At 42.7% G+C, this 16,899-nt stretch overlaps 1 protein-coding gene across 1 annotated transcript; it reads left to right on the top strand.

Moving 5' to 3' along the window:
• Window positions 1–4,653: 4,653 nt before the first annotated feature.
• Window positions 4,654–16,845, top strand: erfl1 (Ets2 repressor factor like 1). Its single transcript, XM_008323976.3, has 5 exons — window positions 4,654–4,909; window positions 6,020–6,254; window positions 9,666–9,843; window positions 12,171–12,300; window positions 15,787–16,845. Exons 1-5 carry the CDS (start codon window positions 4,849–4,851, stop codon window positions 16,560–16,562), a joined length of 1,380 nt encoding a protein of 459 aa, XP_008322198.1. The 5' UTR covers window positions 4,654–4,848; the 3' UTR covers window positions 16,563–16,845.
• The last annotated feature ends 54 nt before the right edge of the window (window positions 16,846–16,899 follow it).

Raw genomic sequence — 16,899 nt, 5'->3', positions numbered from 1 at the left:
CCCCCGTGTGTTTGTGTGTGTATCTTCAATTTGTCACTTGGAAGTGTGTAATCCATCATTCACACTGGGTTTTTTTTATGGGTGGCCTTTTGCAAAAGAACCAGCCTTTGTTTGGATTGCTTTGTCCACAGTAGGAAGTAAAGAGCATTGGGAGTGGGTTTTTTGTTGTTTTTTTGTTTTTTTGCCTTTACACATCTCTGCCCTCTATCTGTTCACCTGTATCGTTTGTAAACAACGGTGCATTCTTTCCTTGACTCAGTGAAATGGGCTTCAGTAGTCAGTGTGTGTGTGTGTATCGATTCAGTCAACATCTATGGGCGCCATATCTTATTCTGTGCAGCAGCTCCTCTATACCTAGCCGGTCCAGACATTGCATTCACTGTGAATGTACAATCCATTACCATCAGCGAGCATCTGTATCTGACAGTGTGTGTGTGTGTGTGTACATGTGTGCGTGTATGTGTGTGTGTGTGAGGAAGAGTATTCCCTGGGCTGCTAGTTATAATGTTTCTGGGGGTTATCGGGGAAACTTGAAAGCCCTGCGCTGCCCAAATCAAAACTAACAAGGAAATGATGGGGGCTCCTTTATCTCCTCTCTGGCCTGGAGGGCCAGAACGGGAGACTGGGGAGCAAGGGGAGGGGAAAAGAGTAGGAGGAGGAGGAGGAGGAAGAGGGGCAGTCTGGCTTCCTCTTTGATTTGTAAAAAATGCATTACCTCCGAAATCAAACGGAAAATTAGTGCGCCAGAGCAAAACACACAGAACAGGAGCAAGGGAGAGCTGGAGTGAGAGGGAGGAGGAGGAGGAGGAGAGTGGGGAGTGATGGAGGGGGGGGGAGCAAATAGGTGTGACCGTGAACGGGAAGGAGGTGGAGAAGAAGAGCGAAGGATTCACCTGCGAAGATGTTACCGAGGAGATGCAGGAGCACCTTTCACTGGAGATGTAGCGGTGGCTCGTAAAATCCTGGTATATTATGTGGTAGTGGTGAGCTGGAAGGGGGGATAAAGTAGATTTCTAGATTTCTTCTTCTGGACCAGGTCGCCGTTCTCTTTAAATAAAATGAAAAGGTTATCGGTTAATTGCTTGATTCTTTTTGTTGTTTTCCTCCCCTGAAACACTTTGGCGTTGTTTTCTGTTAAATGTGCTCTATTTTTGAATTTGCCTCAGATGTGCTTGACCTGTAGGCCTTTTGGTACGAGTGAACGTATAGATTATTACATTGTGAAAAAAGAGAAAAAAGTAGCATTTATTTTTTGCAACTGATTCCCTGCAGCTAAAGACATGGCTGACATGAACAAAATTTTCAATAAAACCTTTTGAGGGTGAAAATGTATCTCGCTGCAGTATATGACCGCTCAAGGCTGTCTAAACATTAGGTTGTGCCAATTATATATTGTATGTACAAATTCAGTGGAGGGATGCGACATACAAACGAATACAGTTTGTACTTGACCTTTTAACCCTTGGGTTGACCCTCTTCTACCTACTGACCCACAAACAACACAATGTAAAATATATACATATACAATATACAGTGGAAACTCGAGATACGAGCATAATCCGTTCCAGGACCGAACTCGTAACTTGCGGTACTCGTATCTCAAATCATTTTTTTCCCATAAGAAATAACAAAAAAAAAACTCTTTTTTTTCCCATAAGAAATAACAAAAAAAACAACTTTTTTTCCAGATTACAGATGTTTTTAGGAGGAATGGCAACTGAACAGTGGTTCTCAAACTATGGCGCTCGTAATACTAGAGACTCCCTCTTGTTTAAATCAGATATTTGGGAGAGGTACAATGATACTTTATTGTTGGCTTCAGCTGATATATAGTCTATAGCAGGGGTGTCAAACATGCGGCCCATGGGCCAAAACCGGCCCGCTTGGGGGTTCAATCCGGCCCGTTTCATGAATTAAAAAAAAAAAAATACACAAATACTTCATGTTCAGGAAATGTGTTATATGATATGATGTAATTTTTTTTGCATGAAAACATGGTAAAAAAAAGACAGACTTTTAAATAAATGAAGGGTTTTTAATAGAAACCATTGCAACTAAATATTTTTTTTTTTTAAATATAATGACTGATTAAACTAAATGGATTTACTCATTATATAACTTTCCAAGTTTACTTTCTGTATTCTGAAAAAAAAAAAAAAACCTGTGTAAGGGTTACGCCATTCATATGTGTCTACAGTGGGCCATAACATACTGTACAACAACTGGGGCTCATTATAGAAACATGACTAGCAAGTTAGCCAAAGATGCGAGGGAGAGAAAGAGACGAAGAAAAAGGAGAATGATAACAAGAATCATGGTCAGAGGGCATGAGAGCGAGGAGAGGATTATTACTAACTCTGTATTTGAAGGCAGAAAGAGAGGCTGAAAAACAAGAAAGATGAAGAGAGCAAAAAGGGACCACAGTCCAAAGGCTTGGAGCATGGTGAGTGCAAAGGAGAGCGAGAGACGGAGAGATGGAGAGGGTCGGCCAGAGAGTAAGAAGTGCCTGAAGTTAGCAATAATAATTTATACAAACACACCTCAATAATTCACGTTCCATATCAATGCTGGAGGGAAAATCCAAAATTCACAGAGCATAATTAAATAGAGGTAGAGCACGAAGGCAGGGGGGGGGAGGGGGGGGGGAAGGCGGCATTAAAGCAGCAGAGCTTATCCTTCGTCTCAGCTTTGTTAAAAACCACCTTAACCAAACTGTGATTTCCAAGCAAAATTGTGTCTCATTACTCATCAGGAAAGTCCACACCTGAGTCACGTGACCATCGCGAGGGATGAAGTCGTTTTTCACCGCAGATCGACAATCACCACTGAGATTTTAATATTCCATAACTATACTCCTGGTCGAAGTTCTCATTAGTTAGATAAGCAACGGATTACATTTACTCACGTTGCTGTAATTGAGTAGTTTTTGTGAGTAATTTGTAAATTTTTTTTAAAAGTAGTTTCAGGAAATGAGTCATTTTACTTTTACTTAAGTACATTTTGACTCGAGTCATTTTACTTCAGTTACTACAGTTTCTGAGTGAAAAAATGAAATGCGAGGGGGAAAAAAAGTCTACTTTAAGTGAAAGAGAATTGCATGCACGTGCGTATTTCCCCCAACGTAATGTACCCAGATGACGTTGACTAAGTGACAGACTCTCAAATATTTACTGTTATGCCCCCCCTTGGGGACAGAAATGTTTTTACACCCCGCCTCGACCCAAACATCTGCAAATTATAATACTATTGAGAACCTTATAACATGTATATTTTTATCTGTACAAACCACTGTATGAGTTGCTGCCACCTAGTGGCTGGAGGCTTGCTATCATTCAAGCATTACAACAGAGAATATCAATAACTAAGTACGTTTATTTTTAAGGTAACGTAATGCCGTTCAAAGGTCAATTCGATACTCACCTATTTTTTTCATCTTACTTTAAAAAAAAAACAGACGTAGAGGACACATTGGCCCAACTGTTTGATGATGATGATGGTGCTTTTAGTGACCTGCAGGCTCATCATTCTCATTCTCGTCATTTTCTTTTATTTACAACTAAGAAGTAGCTTGAAGGTATATGGTGTCAGCAGACGGTCACCTTAGATTTGGGCGGGGTAAAAGTTGGTATTTATGTTGTGTTCATATATTTGTTCTGAAAATGCACAAAAATTCCCGTCTTCTCCTTACAGTTCACACCTCATTGCCCGTTATTATTACTGTAGCTGCTTTACATACAGCTGTGTCAGTAAACCTTGATTAGTATTAGTATAGTTAAGTATTATGTTCTCGCTATTACTTTTTTTTATTATTTATTTGTTATTCTAAAATGCTTTGATTGGTCCAAAAAAAATGTTTGTTTACCTTTTTGAATGGATGAATAAATAAAACCAGTTAATCAATCAATCAAGTAACCAACTAATAATAACTTAGTATAAAGAACCACACCCATGAGTAGAAGAACATAAACAAAGAGAACATAACAGAATCACTTGGCTGAGACCTTGTAAAAAAAAAAAAAGAAAAGAAAAGTTTGCTAAAATTATGTGATGCAAATTGTGATGCAAGCCCTGTGAGGAAGTGAGACTTCTTAAGTTCTCTCATTTTAATCACAGTTCCCTATTTCGTGTGCTTGAATGGTTTGGTTCCCACTGTGTTACAGTATATTATTTGCTAAATTAGAAGTAAAGAAAAGACAATAAGATGTGGACAGTGTTGCACGTGACAGTTGACACACGACTCAGTGCAGAGTTTCTCTGTCTTCAATTTGTCCTTCTGGCTTTTCCTTTTTTTTTTTTTTTAATGTGACAATAGCCAAGAGGGTGGTCCTTGTCCTTCACAGAGGTGGAAAAAGTACTAAAAAAAAATCATATAAAAGTATATTTACTTTGCTTAAATTTTATACAAGTGAAAGTAAAAGTATCCATCTAAAAATATACTTGAGTAAAAGTTTAAAAAAAAACCTTTATTTTAAGTTTACTTAGATTAAAAACTACTTAGTTACTTGTTGCAAAAAAGGATATTTTTTTTCCCCCGCATTTAATTGTTTTCTCAGTAACGCGTTCTGTTCCAGCAGCAATGAACTTGAGCCAAAATGTACTTCAGTAAAAATAAAATGACCTATTCCTAAAACTACTTAAACAATTACAAATTACTCACACAAACTACTCAATTACAGTAACTTGAGTAACGGTCATTTACTACTGTCTGACGTTAACACAGTTGTGCTTATCTTCACTTGGATTCAAACCTGTCTTTCTGCTCTTGGCCAATAAGGATCACCGTTATGCCCCCATGCGATGTGATCTTAATCGGTTTTCCTGTGTTCTTATTGCAGGTGTTGTGGAGGCATGGACTGTAACTGTGTCAGTGATCTGCTGCTCCCTCCGGTGCCTGCACTCTGGACGCCAGGTGAGTCCAAGCAACATGCTGAAATCCATTAAATGCCTTTGGAGAAAACATCAAACTCAGTGATTTCATAAATGACATGTAAAAGTCATGCACAAAGCTTAATTTTTTCTATGCCATCTATTGGAGAAACCTGGGTATTGCAAGGAAGGCAGAAGTATAATGATAATATAAATAAATTATATAATTTGGAAAAGTTTGGCGGGCCTGATTTAAAAGCTGAACGGGCCGCATCCGGCCCCCGGGCCTTAGTTTGCCCTTGCCGGTTCTAGACCAGTGGTGTCAAACTCCAGGGGCAGCAATACAGTTCCCCTTAAAGGAAAATGTAAATGTAAATGGAGGACTGTATAGATGTAATGACTATATAATGTATTAATACATATTTCTGAACTTGATTATTATTTATTATAAATATTCTTCATTGTTCTGTCTAATAAAAAATAATTTATTAAGTTAAAACTCAACAACATGGAGTTTATTATAAGGCAAACACTGAAGTTCTGCAGGCCACACAAAATGACTCGGTGGACCGCATTTGGCCCGCAGGCCTTAGTTTGACACATATGTTCTAGACCCATTTATAATTGGGTGAAAACCAGACCATCTAAATAAACAGTTATACTAAAAAAAAAAATTTTTAAAAAAGTTTCCCATGAAACCCTGCGACATGCATGTCTGCTTTACTGCAGGGACAACATTTTTATTATGTAAAAGCAATTTTTCTACATTTGCTTAAACCAGTTTTTCCCCAATGCTTCAAGTGGTGGCACAAGAGGAATTCAAGCTTCAAGCTCTGACCGTGTTCAAAATCTATTATATTAAGTAAAAGGCCTTGCAGTTCAGACACGGGCTGCATCAATCTGACCTCCTCCAGTGAGGTGTCATCCTGCCGACCCGTTAGGGCCACAGGGTATCAGCAGAGACTAACATTGCTCAAGGCGTGTGCTGTGATATTAAACACACCATCCTTCACCTCCATCACTCATTCATCATTCAGACAACAGCAGCAACAGCAGCAAACACTCTGCTTCCTGGTAAGCAACTGTATAGTCAACAACAGTTCTCATCTGATCTCATCTTCCTCCTGGTTTTTCTCTCTTTGTTTGTCCACAGGGTTTGCCTTCCCAGATTGGGCCTACAAGCCTGAGTCAAGCCCCGGTTCTAGGCAAATCCAGCTGTGGCACTTCATCCTGGAGCTGCTGCAGAAGGAGGAGTACCAGGGAGTGATTGCCTGGCAGGGCGACTACGGAGAATTCGTCATCAAGGACCCGGATGAGGTGGCACGGCTGTGGGGAATAAGGAAATGCAAACCCCACATGAACTACGATAAGCTTAGCAGGGCACTGAGGTATGACGGAAAAACCAAAAAAAGTTCTCACCAACAGTTTGACATCAACTTGTACACGTATTTGACAGGAGTATTCATAGTAGTTCTCTTCTGGCTAAGTTAGTCACTGTCCCATCATACATATGATCATTCTTCCCAAAGAAAGAAAGACAACTCATTATGCTCCGATGGACTAGGTGCCAGTTTGAAGAATCTATCTTGGCTTATTGTTAACCTTTATCACCCTTGAATCTGAGAACTCTGGGTTTGTGCTGTTATCTTCTTGTTGTAGGGTTACTATCTACTACAGTAAACTAGACCACGGGTATAATCTAGTGCGAATGTCTTTCACTTCTCTCAGAAGGAAGCCGTTCACTCCCGACTTTCATCGCTCCAAACCCCCAACTGCAGTTTCCTTATGCAAATACGCCTTCACCCCCCTTCCTTTCTCATACCGCTTTCCTTTGGCCTCTTTGTAATGGGGACTGTCGTCAAAGGCTAATTGTAATGAATTGGCTGAGGCCACAATTAGCCTTCTTAATTAGCCTCACTTAATTGCTCAATTAAGGGCCACGGCACAGTTGCCGCGCGAGGCACGACACGCACGCACACACACGATTGCACCCAGAATGCAGACACAGTGAATACATACAGATTAGCGCGCTGCTCCACTGATGACACAGTGCACATTCGTAATAAGGCTAAGCTGCTCCCTTTATATTACAGAGCGTGTCTAACGGCCCCTGTGATGTGTGAACACCATTCTTAAAAAGAAACTTAAACGCTGAGTAGTAACTGTAACTGTTTTTACACACCTTATACTTGTCCAATTTATGCTAGCATTGCCAACTTTGGTCAGTTAGTAGGAGTGAGCTATTGCTGTGAGCAGATCGAACGGGCGACAGCAAAAACGAGAGCAAGAATTAAAAATAACCGTCTCCTTTTTAATATTATTATCAGCTATCGCCAGTCTCTTGTTAAACATTTACAGCATCGGACAATACGTTGCGTTACGTTTCATTCGTTCACTCAATCCGCTACCCCCCCTGCAGTGGTACTTTGCGAGCCCTAGGGGGCGCACCCCCTGCTTTGGGAACCTCTTCATTAGACTATCAAGCAGATTCTTCACTCCGCAGCATCCGCTGTCTCTCCTTCCCTTCTGTTCATGCAAACACAAAAAAAAAACCACGCTTTTAACCCCCCCTGTCAGAGCGCTCGGCTCCTTCCACCTGGGACCAGATGGCTCCCATGTTTCCCTATCAACCTGGCATCCTGGCAGACTGTACACTGTGACACCTTTGTGGGTGGTACAGGAAACTGGCATGGTGCCGACTTGACATGCCCTTTGGGAGACACCTGGGGTTGTTGCCACAGAGACCTGCTTATTAATGCATTCTGTTGGTTGAAAAACCGCCTGTACGTCGACAAGCCCAGTGGTTTCGAGCTGCTCTGTTAAATAAACTGACTACTTTCCCTGCCTTTAGTATCGCAAAACCTAGGAGGTTTATCAATTTATTGACTGGAGTACGTCGATCGATCCCCAATGCTTTCCCCCTATATGTCAGATACACAAAACCATGCAGGGAAAGTTGGGGGCAGCTTGCGTATCAACCACTGAACCCAAGCGAGGAAACTGTTGAACACAAACGTCACACCTTGTAATATCCCCCCCCCCAAAATACACAACCAAACTCCTTGTCTGTCCGTCAATGAAACAGATACCACACGGATCTCCTTGCAGGGATGGGTTGTACCACTCCAACCCCCAACCCACTCCCAATGCCCAGGAAGAAACAGAAGAGACCAAGTGACAAAATCAATTAGTTTGGCCTAGATTATTTTGTAGCTTTTATGTGTTGTTGTTGTTGTTGAATTTTTCCAGAGACTTGGTCTAAACCAAGCGTGGCCAAACTTTTTGACTCGTGGCCCACAATGTTCTAAAATTCAACAGGGGGGGCGGGTCACGAGTAGATAGATGGAACGTTGGTGTGAACTAAGGTAGAAGTCATGCATAAAGGCTAAAATGCGTCTATCAGGAAGACATGGGTATTGCAGGGACGGCCGATTCATTAAAAGACTGAATGGGCCGCATCCGGCCCCCGGGCCTTAGTTTGTCCATGCCTGGTCTAAAAGGAGATTAGTACGGAAGGCTAAACTGGTTAAGAGCAAAATGTTTGAAAAGTTTGAAGTTAAAACATTGAAAAAAATTGAAGCAGCAACATTTAGGGGTGAGACCAAAAGGGATCTCAGAACAATTAATAATAAATGATCAAATACGCCGTGTCCTGAGCAACCAAGCCAAAATGCTCAACTTAACTTTGCGCTACATGTAAATCACCTGAGCAATGGTAGCCTGCGGCACACTGGAGGAGAAAAAAGATATCAAATTGATATCGGTATCAGCTGACACTCCAAGTTGTGGAGTCAGTATTGGAAAAGTCGTATGGAGCCATCCTTAGTCGATAATTTCCCGCTCACAAGGTCTGCGAGTTTGTGATTAACCGTAGAGTTAGGAGTCATTTTTGAATTTCAAACTTGTGAAATGTGATTTATTGTTACTTCATTGGCATCACTTCAATCGCCCTAATTACCAGCCGCTACTATTCTTAGCTTCTTAAATCCGCAACCTGTCAGGAATTGCTCACTGACTAGTTTCTATTTAAAAATATATACTCAATTTACTGCTTTTAATTTGAAGGGGGTGACGTTGAAGACGTGTGCAACTGCTTTCAGATCTGTTACCTTGTCTGACACCTTAACACAGTTTCACAAGCTTTCAGAGCCGATGTGCAGCCCAACGTGAAGTTTGCCACATTATTACAAAGTGCATATTACATACCTTAAGGGTGTCCACATGTTTATCATACTTTAGTGAGTACGGGACGTTAACAGCTGTGCATGAAGAATGCTAACCCGTGCGGTGTGTTCGCGGAACGTAATGATCAACATGAGTGTCTGAGAATGATGGCTCTTGAAATGTTGTTCCGCATTTGATCTGAGTATTTGATCAGCAGTCTGGTGTTCACCCTTCTCTGTGTATGAAGGTCTAAAAACACTGTCAGAGAAATTGGGCTTTTTTGTGTGAGTTTGTTTGTGTGTGAGAGAGAAAGGGAGAGGGGGAGGGGGTTAACAGCTGAAGAAAATTTACCCTAAAAGATTGTATTGTTTGGATCAAGGCAGTTAGCCATGAACTGACTTGAGGTGTTACGGGATGAATAACAACAATGGAAAAAAAAAAAAAAAAAAAAAAAGCAGCTAAGAGGAGAACGCTCTTGCCCGTAGCGGTCAGGCTGTTTACCGATTTGTTTTTGTACAGGATTAAACTCCGAATCCTCGACGAGAGCGCTTTGGTAATTCTTTTCTTTGTCTTCCTTTTTTCCTCTTTTCCCTTCTTATCCCTGTCCACTTCCTCCATTCTCCTCTGCTTGGCAGGTATTATTACAACAAGCGGATATTACACAAAACCAAAGGGAAACGTTTCACCTACAAGTTCAACTTCAGCAAGGTGGTGTTAGTCAACTACCCCCTCTTGGACATGGCGAACACGCCCTTCTTTCTGGCCCAGAACCACTTCAGCGGAGGCACCACAGCCCCGGACTGCACCCCAGAGGTATGATGGGAAAGTAGAAAAGAACTTGAACAGTTGTGCTGCAAAACTTCATTTTACAGATTTTTTTAAAAAACAAGAAAAATACAAAATTACATATGAATTTTTTTTTATATATAGTTTTTAGCTTATTTTGGTATGCAGTAATCAACCTCATTCGTCATTCTTACCGGACCTTTCTAGAAACGAAGGAACAAATGCAGTAGAAATTTGCTTCTCACTGAGCAAATCATTTTTATACACGCAAAATTATAGGTAAAAGGCAAGTTGATTATAGGCTCACATTACATATTACATTTTTTTTTTTAATAATTTTTTTTCGGGGTTGAAATTTAAGATTATTTATTATTATTATTATTATTATTATTATTATTATTTTTCTATATGAAACGTTTCTGCTCCTCATCGTCTTTTTAGCCGCAAGATCCCAACGTGTAGGAAAACTTTGGCGATTTATCTTTTGCCAAATGAACGGCTCTTTCTGTATTTTAATGCTTTTATATCTTTGACTACATTTTTAAAAAAAACAGGGTGGCTTTTTATGTTTACAAAAGCCTATTTTTTTATGTTATATCCTTAAATTTATTTTTAAATATAGCAAAAGAAAAGTGATGGGAATGGCATCTATGGCAACTGCAGTTATATTAACAGCAGTAACAACAACAATACAATGGGGGGGGCCATTGTATCGTCCCAAGTGTGTGTCCAGCTGGTGGACACCAAGTGCCACTGTTCAAACCCTCTCGCCGCAGACGCCTGCTGCTCCCGAAAAGTGCACGTGCCTTTGAAAGTACAGTAAAAGAGAATCATCCATCATGCATCTGTGTCACCCCTTAAGACTGGATAAGGAGAGGCAGATTCGAGCGGTGACATTGAATGAGGGGACGGTTTTAACTTGTCCTTAAGTAAAAAGGAAGACGTTATCCCCCACCTCCTCTCATCCCCGTCTCCGATGCTGTATCCATCCGTCCATCGATTGGAAATGAAAGGCACCGCGAGGGAAGGGAATCACGCCAGATCAGTTGCAGGTCATTAATGCAGCGGGTTAAGGAACGCAGATCCTGTAGCTCGGTAGTACAGTTACTTAGATTTACCCCTTCCATTTGCCCCCCCCCCCCCATCATTTCCTCCTTCTTCTCATACTTTATTTTACACATCGACATCGACGATATCCTACATCCTGGATGCATGTGCCGCTCTCAAATCCTGTCCCCTCACACAAAATGGACCGTGGTCTCTACTTAAACCTCAAGATGATTGGTGAAATACGGATGGTTGGAATCTTTTTAAAAGATCGAGTTACCTATGAAAGTTTGACTCCGTATCTAGCTTTTCATTCTTGGTCCGCCAAGATCCTGCCCCCTGCTGGTTTGCTTTCTCAAATATCATCATATTTCAAGCAGCAATTAGACATGAACGTATTTCCTGATAGATTCATGTTGTCTTGATAAAGCTTGATAGACAGTTTGTATCAAGCAGGGGTTTCCAACCCCCCGGTTCGGGGATCGGTGCCGGTCCGTAGGTCATTTGATACCGGGCCGCAGCGGGGCACAGTTTTACTGTTTCACTTCATTCAAAATGAATCCAGTCATATCCCTTTACTTCTATGGTAATGTTTCAAAACAATTATTCAGGCGAGGTCATTTGGTACCGGGCCGCAGCGGGGCACAGTAAAAAAAAAATGTACTGCAGTTTTACTATTTCACTTCATTCAAAAAGAATCCAGTCATATCCCTTTACTTCTATGGTAATGTTTCAAAACAACAGATCATTCAGACTCTGATACTAACAGAAGTTAGTAGTTAGGTTTTATTTTGAAAATTTAATAATCCTTCAACGATGACGCAGTACTACCGGTCCGCAGTAACGGCTGATACCAGAGATTTAGACAAATCCAGTGTAATTTTACCTTGACATGTTTGGACGGTGGGCTCCCGTCTTCCTTCCAGAAGTTTCCTCATCAGCTGTCTTTACAAAGGTGCTGTCGTCCTGCCATGTAGACCGGGTGTCAATACCTCCGACTGTCCGGTTGCCCCACCAGGACGACCAAGCCTTTATAAAGCACTGGTTCAACAGAGCTCACCGTGGAAACATGTCAATGTGAAACCTAAAGCATATATTTTATTCCCTTTTTAATTTGAAGAAAATTGTGTAGCGAAATCATACCTAAAACTGTATTTTTATTATTAACTGTGGAAAAGAAAATCACAGCTGTAAAAAAAAAAAAAAAAAAGAAAGTATCTGTACAACACCATATTTATCAGCCTGGTACTTATTTTTTTTTCTACTCACTGTTTTTCTCTTTCTTTATCTCCCTCCCTGTTACTCAGACCATACAGTCCCTGTTTCCCCGCTTGCCAGAGTCTGGCAGAGGAACATCCCTTTTTGATCGTGGTACCACCGCACCAGGGCCTGAAGGAGACAAGCTAAGGCTGGACACATTCCCTTTCCTCAGTTCAGGTGAGCTGACAAGAGGGGGGGGGGGGGAACAAACTTCAACATCAAACTGAATTTGTCTCTGCAAAAACCTAAAGGAGAATCTTTTGGTATCCTAAAGATGGGGTTATATAGATAAATATATATATAAAAAAAACTATGCTGTCTTGTGTTATGTAGGAGATGCTGTATTCAAGTAGAATAGAGCACGGGCAGCTGTAGTAGCGAAGACGATTTAAGAGAGGCAGTGAAGCTGGACTTAAGCCCTGTGCTTAAAATGAACCTGAACTGTAAAAATAAACCAAGTCAATGGATGCAGAAAAAAATTAGAAATTGATCCAAAAAAAATCAGGTGGATCAGGAAAACCCATTAATTATGCATTAGCACGGCAAAAAACGGAGGCAGCAGAATGGAGGTGTCATCTGTAACACAGGGGAGACAGACTGTGAAGCCAAACAACTTTGCTTAGTTTATGCCAGTGCTTCTTAATTAGTTTTAGTCATGCCCCCCCCCCTAGGGGACAGAAATGTTTTCACGCCCTCTACCCCTTGAATTGAAATACTATTGAGAACCTGATAAGGTGTATTTCTTATCTACATTGAAATACTATTGAGAACCTGATAAAGTGTATTTCTTACCTATGCAAACCCCTGTATGAGTTGCTGCCACCTAGTGACTGGAGGCCTCCATTTTTAGGTCTTAGATCAGGCATAGGCAAACATCTGGGGGCCGGATGTGGCCCCTTCAGTTTTTTTAGTCCACCCTGCGAATTTTTTTCATATTATATAATTTATTTATATTGTCATTATACTTCTGCCTTTTCACTGCGATACCCCATTTCCCCAATAGATGGCGTAGAAAATGATAAAAGCATTTTAGGATTTTAGCCTTTATGCATGACTTCTGCTCCTGACTCGGTCCCCCCTGTTGAATTTTAGGACCAATCGGGGCCCGCGACTCAAAACGTTTGTCCCCGCCTGGTCTAGATTCTCATGTTACCGCTGTGTTAGCATAGATACTAACGTATTAGTACAGAGGTACGGAACCCCTGCAACCACTGCAAAAAGGCATAACTTCATTCTTGGCTTCTTGACTTATTTCTGGAGATCGATGTTGTTCCCCGTGTCGTTGTGGTCGAAGCGTGTGGCACACGACTGGGCGTTATACAATTAGGAACGTAGCTGCGATCAATCATTTGTTCTTCTCAACCAAAGCATATTAGTAAAATGTCATTTAGACAACAAGGAGCCCCTGAAAGTCATTACCTGAAAAAGACTGCTGCAACCCAACCTGAGATTTGGCGACTCGGTTGTATCACACCTGGAACTTTCTAGTGATAGTAAAGGAGTCTTTCCCCACTTTAGCCATTGTTTCCTAAAAATAAAATATTTAAAGTCAATTTTGTAAATTTTCATAAACTTTGCTACTGTCCAATGCTATCGTCCGACTGATATTATCGGCCCGATAATTGCGTAATTATGTAATATCTGTAACAACCGTTATCGGTTTTTCCTCCGAAACGGCTGAATATATCGGTATCGGTTGATATCGGAATTGGAAATTAAGTGTTTGGACAATATCAGCGTATCGGACAAAATCGGCAAAAAGTCTATATTGGACATCCTCAATCTTTATATGATCAACAGTCTCAGGTCCTATACTGACATTGAGTGCACGTGTAATAAGCCATCATGGATCTATTCAGATTCTCTGTTTGTTCTGGTGCTCATCAGAAACAGCCTGGTGGGCTTCAGCGTGTAAACAAGCTCTGCTGCACTCATACGTTTCAAAAAAAAAGTGCATCTTTCACAACTCCCCCCCTCACCGCCCCCCCACCGTCTGTCCCTCCCCACTCAGTTTGTCCTCAGGCCCTACCCTCCTTCCTCCTTTCTCATCCCCCCCTCTCCCTTTCCCATGTGCCCCCACTGTCCTAATCCCTTCCCAGGCAGGAAGGCCCTAATTGTGGGTGCAGGCTTCAGTTTGTGGCCTGTGGGCGCCCATTACTGTGTTTTCATAAGCAAGTGAGGCCTGCCTGACTGATTCAATATTCATGTGTCTGCCAGCTACTCCTGCTCCAGCATGCAGAGACTTCACCACTGTCAAATTAGCCCTGCATAGTAAATAACATAGTGAACGAGAGCAGAAGACAGAGGGAGACTTAAAGAGAAGGGAGAGAATGCACCAGCCAGAGAGAGAGAGAGAGAAAAAAAAAAAAAAAAACCGGGCAAGAGAGAATCTTTGAGTTAGTTGTCAGCTGGAAGGAAGTACAGCAGGGTGGAGAAGACAATACTTTTGTTTGCTCATTCATCATTGATCACCAGCTTCACCTCGGCGTACCGGCATTTTCTATCACCGAGAGACCCCCCCCCTCTCGCCAGGAACCGCACCGAGTTCAGATGTGGTGCAGTTATTAATTCGCTTCACCTTAAGGAGTTGACCTAATCTAAAATGATACAAAGAGTTAGTCGCGGAGAGATAGGCACTTTTCATGCTGTCAGTTCTTTAACCTCTGGAAGCACAAGCTGAAGCGTGCTTTATTATTTAGCCCCAAAACTATTTTTTTTTTAACAAGGTGACTGACCCAGCTGTCACAGTGTGCATTCAAACTGTGGCCAAATATTTCCTTTTCAACACTTTGGAGTTTGAAATTTCTCGCCGACGTCACTTTTCGGCTTAGTTCGTACTTTTCTCTTCCGCCGGGGTCTTAGTGGCGTTAATGTCTGACTTCTTATCTGCGCAAACCCCCGTTACGAGTTGCCACCTAGCGACCTACAGTCACTAGGCTCGACGACTCACCCAGAAGGGGGTCCGCCCCAAAGTTTAAGAAGTACCGGTCTAGGTTAACAGCAACGTAAAACACAGCAGAAATAAAAGAAAACGTGGAGGAGTAAAACCCATAGGTGGCGCTTTGGTCCAATGAGGCAATGTCTCTGTCATTGGTTTGGAACCCCAAGGTTCACCTCTTGGGTAAGATCGAATCCCGGTTAGGGCGGTTGGCGCCTCCTAGTGGACTCACCACCCGCAGGAATGTTCAGGGGGGTTGGTACGATGCAGTGTGATTTGCCCCCGCGACCCGGTAACGGATAAGCGGATGAAAATGGATGGATGGATGGATGGATAAAACACGTAGTTCACCCACGAAAACGCCACACAAAAAATGCACCAAGTAGTACACAATATTATATGCAGGGGGTCCTCGGCTTACGGCGTTCTCAAACTATGGCTCGCCATCTTCCTAAAAGGACAAATGTTTTGTCACACGGTACAACACGCAGGTATTAGGTGGTGCAGAATCCATGTCTTCGTAGCACGGCGCGCTATGCAGCAGCGGCATGCATAAATGACCCCCATCGCTCTTTGTTGAAGGCAACTGGCTCCAGAATTAGCCCCCCGTGGCTTTAGATCAGAATCGCTAATGCTAGTAAACACAAATAGGGAACATTTCTGAACGTTGTATGTCACGAAACCTCTGTGTTCTAACCACCGTTTTTTGATTCCCTCCGGTACAGGCACCCCGTGCTACTCTAAACCCCCATCTCTGCTGGGCCCCTACCCACGCAACCCACCATTTGACTACCCCTGGGGCTTTAACCCCTATCTCCCAGGGGCTTTCTCCCTCAATAGCTGCCCCAAACTACCCCCTGGGTCCCTGTACCCTTCACAGTTTTACCCCAACCCTTTGCAAAGCAGCCTTTCCCAGCTGCCTCACCCATTTTCCTCCCTGCTGCCCACAGGGGAGGCAGGTGGGGGTGAGAGGGAGACAACAGGCGCAAACATCACAGCGGGTGGTCAGCCTGCGAGACCATGCCTTCCACCCTACCCGGGCAGCCTCTCTCTGGGTCGAACTGAAGTTGGCAACGGGGCGATTCTGGGGGAGAGGGGGGAAGCTAGTCCTCCCGGCGCTGGGCTGAACCTGGGCCTGGGCGCAGTTGGAATAGGAGGGGGCAACGGGGCCGAGCGGCAGAGCCCCACCGAGAGGAGAGAAGGAGTAAAGCAGGACCCGGAGTCAGACTCAGACCTGGAGATCACAGATCTGAGCGACTGCAGCTCAGAGAATGAAAACGAGCACGAGTTCAGTATGAGGAAGAATCCCAGCCTGGCCAATCAATCGCCGATTCAGTTGGATGGAAAGAAGGCCGGCGTGCTGCCCCGCATCTCCGCTCTCCCTCCACCGGTGTCACCGCACCCGCTGAAGAGTCTGGTTCCAATCACTCCTTCTCCTCCGTCCATGGCTTTGCACGACAGACACAGAGAAACGGACACTCTCAAACTGATTCACAGCTAATACCGCGTCATCTTTCGCCCATCAAGCTCTAGTAACGCTCTCTTCTTCTCTCCTCGTTTGTCCGAGATGCTCTTCGTCTTTCTGTAATTCCTCTTGACAGCTGCTCATTTACTTCTTTAATTACTGTTTCGCTTTCAAGGTTATTGCTTAAAGCAGAAGCCCCCCCTCCGCCACCTCCACCCCAAGCACTTGGCCCCAGAACAGTGCTGGGGCCTGGGTCGTTTGGTTCTAAACCGCAGATAAAATACCAATGCATTTATTTGCATTTTAAATGAACATCAGTGAAAAAAAAAAAAAAAGATTTTTTTTATTTAAAAAGAAAAATCAACCAATTATC

Source organism: Cynoglossus semilaevis, chromosome 13, assembly GCF_000523025.1.
Source record: "Cynoglossus semilaevis isolate Cse_v1.0 chromosome 13, Cse_v1.0, whole genome shotgun sequence".
Taxonomy (NCBI): Eukaryota; Metazoa; Chordata; class Actinopteri; order Pleuronectiformes; family Cynoglossidae; genus Cynoglossus; species Cynoglossus semilaevis.
Note: the sequence above shows the minus strand (reverse complement) of the source record. Positions and strands in the feature narration are given on the sequence as shown.